General features: G+C 41.8%; 1 protein-coding gene across 2 annotated transcripts in view; it reads right to left on the bottom strand.

Annotated features, from left to right (window-relative positions):
• foxp4 (forkhead box P4) overlaps nucleotides 1-13,508 on the bottom strand; it is a 105,795-nt gene that overhangs the window by 42,276 nt on the left and 50,011 nt on the right. For both annotated transcript variants that reach the window (XM_050037173.1, XM_050037174.1), the window contains exon 3: nucleotides 9,679-9,768. In XM_050037173.1, coding sequence (XP_049893130.1) covers nucleotides 9,679-9,768 — 90 coding nt within the window. The remainder of the gene's footprint in view (nucleotides 1-9,678; nucleotides 9,769-13,508) is intronic.

The following is a 13,508-nucleotide window of genomic DNA, read 5'->3' as shown; positions in this document are numbered from 1 at the left end:
GATGTGTCTCGGAAAAAAAACAAGTACAAACAGGGTCTTAAAGTCTTTGGTTCACTCTGTAATAAACGGACACAATGTTTTTCTGGCATCCTTTTTCAGAAACATTTAAATCCTTCTTGGATGTCACCATCGCCACAAACTTGTCTTCCTCTGATTGGATGTTGGCAAACGTTTGACACATTAGCAGCAGCGGTAGCAAAGGGAGAAATCTGTGCTTATTCATGCACATGGCAACTGCGTGACCCTCTTCTGCCACCGTAGCTGCCTGCAGGCTGGGGGGTAAATGAGAGCCTCCCGTTTAGAATACAGTCAGCACTGCGCTGTGTCTCGGTGTGTAAAGGCTTTAATGATGTGTGGTGAACTCCCCTCCTTCTTTTTGGTTGTTTATTCACCAGCTATCATCACTATCGCTCCTTCCCCTCTTTCAGTCCCTCCAGGTAAACAGCCTGTCTGTGCTCATCACGCCAAGAAATGAGAGGAGAGCATGGGGTGGGGGAGGTGGAGGCGCTGAGGGGAGAGAGCAAGGGGGCTAGAAAGAGAAAAGCATAGGAGTGAAGGAGGAAAGCATTTGAGTGAAGAAGAGAAATAGAAGGAGCGCCCACTGTGCTGAGAGCGTTGTTTGGAGCTCAGGGCCAGGCCTCCACTGGAAGTAAAAGGGCCCCATTGTGTGTGGTGAGTACCCCTCCTCCAGCTAATCTGCAGCGGGGCCAGGGGCCACATTACTCTGGGGGGAACTGATGAGCGAAGCCAGGTGGGGTTGGGGATGATACAGGCATCTTACCGCCTCAGACTTTTTGCTGAGTAATGTTTCTGTCTGTGTCTACGAACAATGTGAGTGTGTAAGCTGGTGCCAAAAAAAATCCCAATGTGCCAAAGGAGGTTTATTGAATCTTTGTGTGCATGTTTCTGTCTTTTACCAATTGCCTTTACTTCACAGTTTTGTGTGTGTGTGTGTGTGTGTGTGTGTGTGTGTGTGTGTGTGTGTGTGTGTGTGTGTGTGTGTGTGTGTGTGCAAGCCACAAGTGCAAGCAAATGCAGTATGTGTTGTGTTAGTGACAGACTGATGTATTTTATTAATTATTTGGTGAACTGCACATCATTCTTCACACAAGCTTTATGTAGCTGATAGTATCGCTACTCAGTAAAAACAATGTATCGCCAAATGTGGTGATTTTGAGTTTTTCTTTATGGGTTCCTCAACTTCTCAAACTGAATAAAGCATTTAAAAACCACTGGATTGTCTGGAAAAAGCAATGCCGCAAAGTTGAAAACGGGGTTGTTTTTCTTAGCTCGTGCAAAGTTGACATTTTGGCTGTGGTGGAATGTAACTAAGTACATTTACTCACAAACCACACTTAAGTACAATTTTCGAGGTACTTCCATTTTATGCTACTTTGTACAATTCGGAGGAAAATATTGTACTTTTTATTCCTCCACATCTATCTGATACCTTTATTAACTAGTTACTTTACAGATTCAGATTATTAATACAAATAAATAAATATATCAACAAATAGGTTAAGATAAGTGTGTATTGATCCTCGGGCGAAAATTCACAAGCTACTCAGCAGTAATTAAAATGAGCTCCACTTTTACCAACTGCAAGATGTACATATTAATGCATCAATAACTATAATCCAGTCATATAAAGTACATTATTCAGACATGGGTCACTCTGCATAATAAGTACTTTTACTTTTGGCACTTTAAGTAAACTTATATAAACTTTTGTTAACTTGACTTTTACTTGTAATAGAGTATTTCTACACTGTGTTATTGCTACTTTTACTTAAGAAATTTTCTGAGTACTTCTTGACATTTATGCTGCATTCACATGGAATCAGAGAGATGGTAGACAGCACACCGACAACACCTTCTGGACGTCCAGTGACAGTCCAATGGAATGACACGACGGTAAAGCGAAACCTGTATGACAATATGGTGCAATGGTGACGTAAAGTTGTTTAGAAAGTGCAGAATGTAATATATTTAATAAAATTATTTAGTGTTTATTATTTTATGAAATAATTCTAGTAATGTTCACATCACTTGTGTTTTTGTCACCTTGTGTAAATAAGCTAAGCAATATCCAGTTGTAAATCCTGTTGTCAAGGATGACAAAAAGTTAACAGCAATGCTATCTCGTTGCCAGTACTCTCTGCTGGCCTCACCATATTTTACTGTCCTGCTCTTGCCCACTAAAATGATATCTGGTTTGTCTGTCTACCGTCTTCCTGATTCCATGTGAACGCAGCACTATTCTCTTGTTTTTTTGAGCTTCTACTGCAGTTGATCGAATTGTTTGCCAAGTTACTCGCAGCTCACAAGCGCATACTTTAAGTGATAGGGTAGTTTTCACATATTTATAATAATAATATTTAGAATATCAAATATAATATCATATATAGAGATATGTATCTGGCTATATTCACCATAGACAGGTGTAAAAGTTTGTCTTTTGGAGATAAGGTGAGATCAAAGATCAAAGAGGCTGAGATGAAGGTTAGAGGATGGATGACTGGTTGTTTGGATGCATGAGTGTAGGGATGGATGAACAGATGAAATGATAGAGGTGTGTGGACAGTAGAGAGACCTGAGCCCACAGAGGAATGCAGGCTGTAGGGATCTCAGCAGGCCTATCGCTGAGCTGGGCCTTGTTCTATGCTCACATAGGCACATACTCATACACATACACTATGCAAGTGGACGAGCATAACACTCAGCTCTCGCTGACAGGGGCCAGACAAATGAAAAAAAAAAGAAAAAAAAAAAAACTTCAGAGAGGACAGTGAAAGACCAGTAAGTTCAAGTGGAAAATCCTCCTCCTCCTCTTCCCCCCCTCTCACCCTCCCTTCTCCACCCCTCGTCCGCCGCCTCCCTCCATCTAACGCCCCAGTGCTTCAGAATAAAAATGACAACACATTTCCAGAAACACACACACACAGACACACACACACACAGTCGGGGCATTTCATTGGGAAGTGTGAGAGGCCGTTATCGACCATATTTCATTACTGATTTCACTCATGTTTCAAATCACAAAATAAGAGTTTCACACTTCAGTGGCCAGACCCAAACCTCTCCTCTCCATCCTTCCCCTCTGTCTGTCCACCCCTCTGCCCAGAGCCAAACCCATTCCACTGGCTGCTCAACCTCCTCCCGTACACCCTTCACAAACTGTCAGGACCCCATACTAGCCCCCAACACACACACACACACACACACACACACACACGTGCACATGCAGCCCCAATTCCCTCCACATCAAATAAGAGAAACTGCCAACTAAGCACTTTCATTGAGTGGACAAAAGGAGTGCTTTGGGAAAAACACTTTGAAAGGAAATAAAAGAGAAGGAGAGAAGGAACCGCTTCAGTACCGCAGACTCTGGGGGGCTAAACACTCATCTTTCCACATACTTTTGTTGATTAGTTAAAAGACTTTGAACCCTGCCTCCGAATCCTTATGTTCAGTAGTTTTTCACAAACCTGTAGTGGCTCAAACAGGGCAGCTCGGGGAAGGCAGAAAATTATCTAGCGACATATAGAAAAGTGGTGAATTATGGCTGTAACATTGATTAAATGTATTTTCACTGAAATAAACTCTGTTTTAAGACTGACATGACTCAGTTTCTTCCTCACGTCTTTCCTCCCTCTCTCCCTCCATCCCACTGTGCTGGTGCCAGCCCTCTCCAGAGAGCAGAGAGGCAAGCTAATTAACATATCTCTAATGAGTCTTTTCATTTTTTTCCTAATTAAACGAGCTCCTCAATAATACATGAAAACAGGACACCGCGCTATTCAATTACATACGTATGGGCCACAGCCAAGCACGTGCGTTAATCTGTATGTGTGCATGCCAAGTGGCAGTGTGTTAAGTGTGCCAGTCGTGCGTCTGCCAAGTGGGTGTATATGTGTCTGCTTGTGCCCACCCACTGTATGAGCGCGTGCCAAGTGTGTCCATTGTAGGGAACGTGTGGCAGGTCGTGGAGGCATGCTACGCATCATGCTGGGTAATCCGCCAATTGGCACTCTCGCTGCCAACTGAGTGCCTACCAATTCACTCAGTTGCACGCGTGCCACATCCAATTACGGTAACTGTGGCCAATTATGTCTGATACCAACTACAAACACACACCTAAAGAGGGAAATGATCCAAATACCACAGAGGGTATGGATATCTTTCAAGGGTAATCTCTTACAAAGGAACGGCCTTTTTCACTTAGACTTATTCAGGAAGGACTGACTGAGCTTGCATGCTCTTTTTCCACCAATGCTGTAGCCAGTGAGTCAACACTGGGGCTAGACCTCCCCCTGTCTAGTCCCCACCCCCCTCCCCTCTGAGTGTGAAAACATATTTCCTGCTATATTATATAATTGATCATTAGCAAGTGCAGCTATACAGAATACTATGCGAATACGCAATAAATCAAAGCTACATGCAGTGCAACATGTTTGACACTTTTCTCAGACTTATTATTATCAGCTATTTGACGAATATAATGGAAAGTATAATGTTATTTGAGTATGCCAATGAGCCGTGTTCTGGCGGGGTACGGTATCACCACCTGGACAAACCACAAGCAGAACTGCAGTACACCATCAAACTAGAACAAGCAGCAATAATGGCAATTTGTTCAGTTTATTTATGACTTTGATTACAGTTGCTAATGAGGACTGCAGACAACACGATGGTGCTCAGTTGCTTGTCATAGACCAGCCATTTTTTAAAGTATGTATTTTATCATTACTTGTGGGGGGTGGTTAGCATATTTGAATATTGGGGGATTGTCTCCGCCCAGATATATAAATACAAGTACTGCCTTGTTTTCCACAATGCCAAAACAAGTGATTTACATGGAAGCTTTTTGGTTCAGCCACAAGTTTCATGCCTTGCTTAAGGGCACATCAGCAGTAGTTGCTGAATAAGGAAATAGTTCAAAAGAAATATTACTGCTGTCGACTTTAATACTGGATTCAAACCTGTGATTTTCTAACCTCTTTATTAACAATTCCCAATTTGTTTTGTCTTGAGTCAACAACCATGAGCTTAACGGTCTTTTTAACATATCCATCCAAAATGGCAATTTTCTTATCATTATCTACCGACATTACTGAGTATTATTTCTGTCTGTGTAATATTTGTTTCTAATGTCATATTAAAACGCCTCTTTAGTTTTGAATCGTCAAACTCCCAAATAATCCCTCACACTCTTCTGATTATTGTGCTTTTCAGCAACTGTAGCTACAATTTTGTTGCACACAATAAATTTTTCCCGCAATTGCCTGTCTAGAGACTTGAGCTATTGTCGAGTTTCTCCTGAATGTGACACATGACAGTGACACGCACACACACACACACACACACACACACACACACACACACACACACACACACACACACACACAGAGTGGATTGATACCATCTCACACAGCCAGCCAAACACAGAGACCATCTCTGAACAACCAATCAAAAAGCAGATATAATCTCAGAGTTTCTTTAGCTCTCAGCTCAGATCCTCCCCTCTATTATAAATAAAGAAAAGAAGAGAAATATGATGGGGAAGGAGGGGTGGGGGGGGCATGAGAGGAGAACAGGGGTGTGGGTGGGGGTGGGGGGTTGTCAGCGCAGACCAAGGCTTCTCCAGAGAAGTCAAGACACGAATAGAAGTCTTCCCGCTCTCCCTGTCTGCCTCTGTCGTTCTCCCTCAGAGAGAAGGGAAAAATCTAATTATCGAGCTCCTAAAGATCTCATTATTGGCTGAGGCTCATTTGCATGTGTGAGAGCAGCCCAGCAGGAACCAACCTGAGGACGGCCATTTTGTGCCTGATGTGAGCCACTGTGTCACTGTACAGTTGCTTACTGCCACCTTTAGAAATGACCAGATTAAATGTCTGGCTTCACTCGCTCCATCGCTCACTCACCCTCCCTGTGGCCGACGGGATGATTGCTTCAATTACAGCGACCGAGTGCAGTTGCTGCCATTTTAAAAACGATCATAAAGCTGCAAATGACAGTAATTAAGAGATTTCTGCGCGCCACCTTAGTTGTAAGGTTTGTTACGAGGTCTAGTAAACAACTTCAGTGCTGCTGCTGCGCGCAAACAAACGCTTTGTGCTGTGTTGTTTGTGCCTGTGTTTCTGACTGCGAGGCTCCAAGTACAAACACACACACGAATGTAAATCCAAGTGTGTGTGTGTTGGCAGGGTACGTGGGGCCATGTGAGCTGACAGCTCAGACAACAGAGATGTAGCGTGGATGCCCTGGAGAGTACAGAGAGGCTAGCCAGGCCAGGCACCAACAAACAAGACAAACAAGACAGATATGGAGAGAACAGAGGAGGGGTAGCGTGGTGTGGGAGTGTGTGTGTGTGTGTGTGTGTGTGTGAGTGTGTGTGTGAGTGTTCAAGACAGAAAAAGAGAGAAGGCAGTGGTAGGTAACACTCCTTTCATATAAAGACTGTGTATGAGGCAGCTGAACCTGCATTTGATCTCGTTCATGTGAGCGTACTGTCACAGCTTAATCCCTTGTCAGTGTTCACACAGAGGATCAACAGTAGTTCTTTACACTTCATTGCTAAACAACAGATTTACATCACATTCTAACTTTCAGTATCACTTCCCTCTGCATGTTCGCTTCCTCTTACTTCCCCACTCTCTATCTCTTTTTGTTCTTTTAAAGATGAGTCAGTGAGAGAAAAACTGTTTACACATCAGCAACAGTTGTTGAAATTCCCATCTTACGTCAAAACAGAGTAGTGTCCGATATGTGTTTGACCCCAGTCAGAGGGAGGCTCCGATGACACAAACTGACCCCTTTGGATCGACTGCCGTGTGGATTTAAACCATGTGTGCGGGTCTGATAAGATTGTAGGAAGGCAGGCCAGAGACAGAGGAGACCACACTTTTAGGTGAATGCCTGAACTACTGTGACATGTGGTTTTATATTAATTTAGGCGACATGTGCAACCATTTTGTGTTCATTCCAGGTATAAATGTAATTTCAGTCTTTGAAATTAAACTGTTTCTTTTTTATTCTCTTACCCGTTAAAGTCACTGTGTAATTTCTCTAACTGCCAGTCTCTATCCAAAGTAAATAAAGTGATTCTGATTCCAATTCGGGTTTTGATTAAAGTGTAATCCGCAAGATCCCCCTTTTTTAAATGTTCTTTCATTTCTGACATCTCCAGTAATAAGCAGTCATTAATTCTGTGGCATTTTTACACTTCCCAGAGGTCACTCGGCAATTAAACTGTGTGGCCGACACTGCAAAATCTTTTTCTTTGGTCTTTCTGTTGATGACGTTTTGAGTTCTAGGTGACTGTTGTTGTTTTTTTCCTTTTGCTGTTCTGTCATGGAGGCCACCCCTGTTCCTACTAAACACCCAGCTCTTCCTCTGTTTATTTCAAACAAAACCCTCTTCCTGCTGCTGGTCATATAAAAGGCAGCTTCTTTGCAACAGAGGAATTTTCCCGGAAAAACAGGAGCAAACACTAAACATTTATGAGTACAAGCATCCATGAAGCAGTTCCATTTTATGTTCTAACACTTACAGGTAAATGTTGCAACATATTAAGGCTGGGTATAACGGCCAATGAATAATATTACAATATTTTTAGGCTATAGTGTAATGCATGATATATATCTCAATATTTAAAAATCTCCTCTAAGCTACTGTAGACTACTAAAATACTACACTACTAACTAAAATACTGTTATAATATAGTTTGATAAAGTGCTGTTATAATAAACGTACATAAAACACTGGTAAAAAAAACATTAAATAGGGTAAAGTGACAAAGTATTATTACAATAATGTTAAAGAAAATGTTATGATTAGGTTAAATGTAGTACTGTTATAATAAAGTTAGATAAAGTATTGTTATATTAAAGTTTAATCAAGCACAGTTATAATAAAGTTAAATAAAGTACTGTTACAATGACACTGAATAAATAATAATGATAATAAAGTTAAATTAAGTACTGCAATAATAAAATTAAATAAGGCACTGTTATAATAAAGTTTGATACAGTATTGTTACATTAAAGTTTAATAAAGTACACTTATAATAAAGTTAAATAAAGTACAATTATAGCACAGTTAAATGAAGTACTGTTATAATAAAATTAAATAAAGCAGTTATAATAAAGTTAAATAAAGTATTGATCTAATAAAGTTTAAAAAAAAGTACTGCTATAATAAAGTTGAATAAAGTACTGTTATAATAAAATGTAAGTATTGTTAAAATAAAGTTAAATTAAGTATTGTAATTATGAAATAAAACAAAGCTGAACCACTGGTGCTTTACTTTTGAAGCGCCCTCTCGTGCCAGAGGTGATGATTTAGCTGTGAACTTGAAGCTTTTACTCAACAGTTAGCAGTTAGCAAGAAGTCAAACCATTAAAACGGTGCCGTTACACAAAAGATTTAATTCACTGTGAGCAGCAAACAAACTAACAGCTCTCCAATTTTTATATTTATATTTGCAAGTAGCACTGGTGCTCCATGGTTACAAAATGCGACTAAATTGATAGCGGCCTGGAGCTCCGCACATACAGAAACCCATGCCTGCCTGCTCACACACTATCTTCCAGGAAAAAGCAACCAGAGGGGCAGGATAGTGCGTGTGACGTATTATATGTAAGTCTTGTTTTTGTGTGTATGTCTGTGAAAGGGAGATGGCCACTGAAGAGGGCAACTTGAGAGAACCGAAACGCCAAAGCTGTTTGCAATGTTTGCGATTAAGTCATTTTATACATCCCATGTGGAACAAGCTGCGATACATCAAGTTTAATGGATATATCGCCCACCCCTACAGTTTATAAAACATTTGCCTTTTATCTAGATAGCCTTCACTATATCACCATCTTTGAATATCAAAAGGATTTTTTTTGTCCACAAGCACCTTACTGGCTTCAGACACTGCAAATGAAATTTGACCTAATCCTTACTTCTGACTCACATCTGTCTTTTCCCTTCCTTCCATCTCTTCCTTCATTTCCCATACAGTGATAGTCCAGCTGTCTGTTTATCATGTGGCACGTTAATGAGAAGAGCAGTGCAATAGCCAGACTGCTCGCTGCTCTAGTAGACCCATGGCCCCACTTTATTGATATGAGACATGGCTACAAATCACACTTCTGCATGTACTCTGCACATCACATAATTGTAAAGAACTGCCAGAAGTAATGTCATGTGTGATATTAATCAACGTGCACTGATAGTAATAATGTGTGTGCGTGCTGTCGGTGTGTGTGTATGTGTGTGTGTGTGCCTGCCCTCCTCAAGTGTCTTTCAGTGGGGATCCTGCACTCCAGCTAACCCCACTCTCTCTGCTTACTGTGGAATTCAACTCTGAAAACAGCTCACTACCCAATCACTACAAAGACCTCATTCACACACACACATTAACAATCACACACACATGCACTCACACAGAGAGAGAGAGAGAGAGAGAGAGAGAGAGAGAGAGAGAGAGAGAGATGGAGACAGAGAAAGAGAAAGAGAGAGAGAGAGAAAAGTATGCGCCTATATCACACTGTGTAGTTGACGTGGCAGGTTGGTGAAGGCAAAACTGCAGCAGCCAGGGGCTTAATATTATACAGACTCTGACAAAGCAACACTCGGGTTGTGCATCTGTGTGTGTGCATGTGTGCATTTGTGTGTGTGCGCTCTGACCTGCACAGGGCTCTGTTTGACCTCGTTGCTGCCAGGGGAGTTGAGTCCAGAGGCCTGCTGGAGGAGGAACTGTCTGGCTGCCTGGAGCGCCTACGAGGGAGAAATAGAGATGATCAGATGTTCATCATGCACACATGGTCATGGGGTGAAATATTAGCAGTATTAAACAACAACCCACTCATAAAAGTGAAACACCTTTCAAAAGTTACAAAAGTTAATTCGTTTTTTAAAATGCATGTGTTTACGTTGAGTTTCAAACACCCATTCAGCCACATTTTTTTCTTCAAATTAGAGAAAGGAGAAGCACAAAAACTCTCCTACTGGCCACTCTCTGCACTCTCTCCCTCTGCCAAGCTGTCAGGTTGGATTTCCTCAACCTGAGAGGTCCACCTGGCGCACACACAGCACACTCGAGTGTGTGTATCTGTGTTTGTACGCGTGTCTACGTCTCTGAATTCATACCAGCTCATTCAGAACCTCTTCTCCAAACTCTGACCATCTCCTCCTTTCCATTCTTTGCTTCCCTGCCCTTCCCTTTGATACTCTGATTCTCTGATTCACCCTCTCTCTTCCACACCCCTTTCCTCCTCCTCCTGTTTCCGGGGAAGGTGCAAAGAGGGTTTTCCACATCCTCTGAGGCAGAAGTGTGTCAGCATATCTTCATGTGTGTCAGTTGCACTGTGTTTGTGTGTGTCAGAGTGATGTAAGGGGGCCGTTTGCCATGATGTGCCCTAAAGAGCTATGACTAACCACCACCCACCTCTTCATTCCTCCGCCTCCTCCTCCCCCTCCCATTTCTCCCCTTTCTCCCCTCCAGTGCTGTCCATTCAAACCAGTGACACCATCACTCTCGAGCTCTCTGTCTCCATTCCTTCACTCTGCCCTTGAGTGTTGCCGATTCATCCTTCTGACAACGAGACCTCATCCCTCCCACTGCCTCTCATATCTCCTTTTTCTCCCCAGCTACTGTCCTCCTCACCCTTAACTGTATTAAAAACTAAAACTGTCTTTCTTTGTATCTTTATATTTCTCTTTTCTGTGTCGCTTATTGTAGCGTTAAAGACTCAAGCTCTCTATCACTAAGACAAATCAGTCCCTGAGGAAAGGGCATTTTTGTTGGAATGTCTGAACTGCTCCTAAAACAAAACAAGAAAACACCCATCTCAAAACACGAGAGCTGCCTTGCACTTACTGTAAGCGCACACTCACACACATACACTCACACACACACCAGCACAAACTCCTGACAGAGGGTTAGAGAGGGGAGACAGCAGGATGCACATTTGCTTCCTCTGACTCAAAGGGGAAAGGTTCCTCAGTAAATATTGATTTATGAAAGTCTGTGTGTGTGTGTGTGTGTGTGTGTGTGTGTGTGTGTGTGCCTGTGCCTGTGCCTGTGTGTGCATGTGTGTGTGCGCGGACACCGCAAATTAACGGCCAGAATAAGGGACGTTCTTTACCATGGAAGCTCTTACTCAATCATGCAGCACCAGAAATCTGTTCTCCTGCATCATTTCACAACCGCAGAAAATTGTAACGCTGTGAAACGGCGCGGCACACACTTACTGTATATTGTCACGTATTTAATGAATTGTCAAATTAGAAGCTCGGGGTACATTAAGTAACGTTTAATTACAAAAACAGAGAGGGGAGATTAGAGGGAGGCAGAGAGAGAGAGAGAGAGAGAGAGAGAGAGAGAGAGAGAGAGAGAGAGAGAGAGAGAAGTCCACCGTGCAGTCAGAGTGATGAAAACCATCTGTATCGAGCACACTTGCTACTTTTGCTGAGACCGCAATTAAAACACACACACGGACGTGGCTGTGGACGTGCCTATACACACACACACACACACACACAGTATTTTAACACTTTAACAAAAATCTTGGGAACCCCCTCCCATTTACTGGTTTGACCTCAGCATTAAAGCAGGCACAGACATATACACACACACACACACATAGAACCCCCCCCCCCCAAAAAAAACACACAACCGCCCAGTTTGTTGGCATGTGGTGTGAATTACTCCTTGAACACCCTGTCTGCCCAAGAGTGAGTGTATGTGTTTGTCTGTGTGTGTGCGTATGCGTGTGTGTTGGCAGGAGTCGGGGAGGCATGTCTGGCAACAATAAGGGACAATTCCACCCAAATTACCACCCTGATTACCACTATATTAAAGAGCCATTTATGGCTTTCATAAACGCTACAACCAAGCAGAGGTGATGCCTGTCTCCTCTCCTCTGCCTGTATGCATGGACGTGGGTGTACTGAGAGACAACTACCAACAAAGCTCTTCAGATATTTCGACCAAGTTTGTATCGTGGGTTTAAATCCTGGTTTATTCAGATGTGCCACAGCTAATAGAAAAAAAACAACGCTGAAATTACATACTGTAAAGATGGTATTTTTTAAGGGTAGTTTTATAGCATAACTACAGGAACATATGTTTATTATAGGCTGATATAAATACACAGTATATAGAAACATAACTACAAATTTTCTAAAAGTAATGCATTGAATCTGTGTCACTATGGACACACAAAACATCACACAAAACTCACTCTTCTACACTGATCATTTTCTTGGAATAATTAAAGGAGCTGTATACAGCGTTCAGAGCATTAATATAGCAGCAAACAACTTGCTATGTAAAGACATGGTGGAAAAATAGCATCCTGAGCAGAAAATGAAGTTATACTACCTCTGTGTGTGTTGTAATTCAAGTTTCTCTGTTATGTGTTGCGGTAGACGGCCCAGTTGCATGTGCATGTTGGTGCATGTGAATCCCACTGGCTAGCCACTCTGCAATGTGCTCATATGGAAGTTACAGCTGATATCCAGACGGCGCTGTCATAGAAGTTTAAAACCCACCCTCTGTAACCATTAACACCATCAGCTCTGTCAGCGCTGTTGTCATTATTACCACTGTTTGTGCTGTTAGCACCGCTAGCTGCTAGCCAGTGGCTCAGCCACCTCCATGTTGAGAACCATGTGGAGACAACTCTAAATCATAGATATGCTCTGGATGTCACAAAGAACTCCTTTAACTGTATGGCAGATTTTTGTAAAGATATAATGTGATGTGATCATATGATCAGGATTTGATTAGTCACTGTTTTAAATCAGTATGTAAGGCATAGGAAATTGCAGGTAACCATAGCAACAGTTCTTCCGATACCAGAGGTGAAACTTACTTAAACAGACTTCAAACAGACCTTTAAATAGTTGGATTTTTTTCCTTTGATAAGGGCAGCACTATATGAGTGATACTACTCTATGAAGCGTTCCAATATATACAATAACTGACTCAGCTACAGATATGTCTTCATCCACCACCACCTTTATATTCTTATATCATGATGTCTTGTTTTGCACTACAGCTAGTAAACCTTATATATTATAATACATTTAACACATATTTAAAACTGCTTTATTTGTCTCACATTAAATTGTCTACAAGTTATTGGAGTAATGTTGGCTCACTGACTCAAATGCAAAAGTTGGCTTTAACTGAATCTATACTTTTATTTTATGGGTATTTATGTCTTCTCTAATCAGCACTGGTTGATTGGGATGGGAGGACTTTAAGTTTCACAGATTTTATAGGTAAATAAATTCCACCTTGAAACTTGAACTTTCAACCTATGAAGTGAGAAAAGGACAACAGGTTTGGTGCATGCATGCACGCACACGCACACACACACACACACACACACACACACACACACACACACATAAAGGGGCAGAGCCAAACTCTCTCATATCTACCTTGTCAAGACGCACTCCTCTGCTTTGACCCTTCTCTTTCATTTCTCCTCTTCACACTCACTCTT

The sequence above is a fragment of the Epinephelus moara genome, chromosome 24 (assembly GCF_006386435.1).
Source record: "Epinephelus moara isolate mb chromosome 24, YSFRI_EMoa_1.0, whole genome shotgun sequence".
In the NCBI taxonomy this organism is placed as follows: domain Eukaryota; kingdom Metazoa; phylum Chordata; class Actinopteri; order Perciformes; family Serranidae; genus Epinephelus; species Epinephelus moara.
The sequence above is the reverse complement of the archived record's forward strand: the minus strand, read 5'-3'. Positions and strand labels throughout refer to the sequence as shown.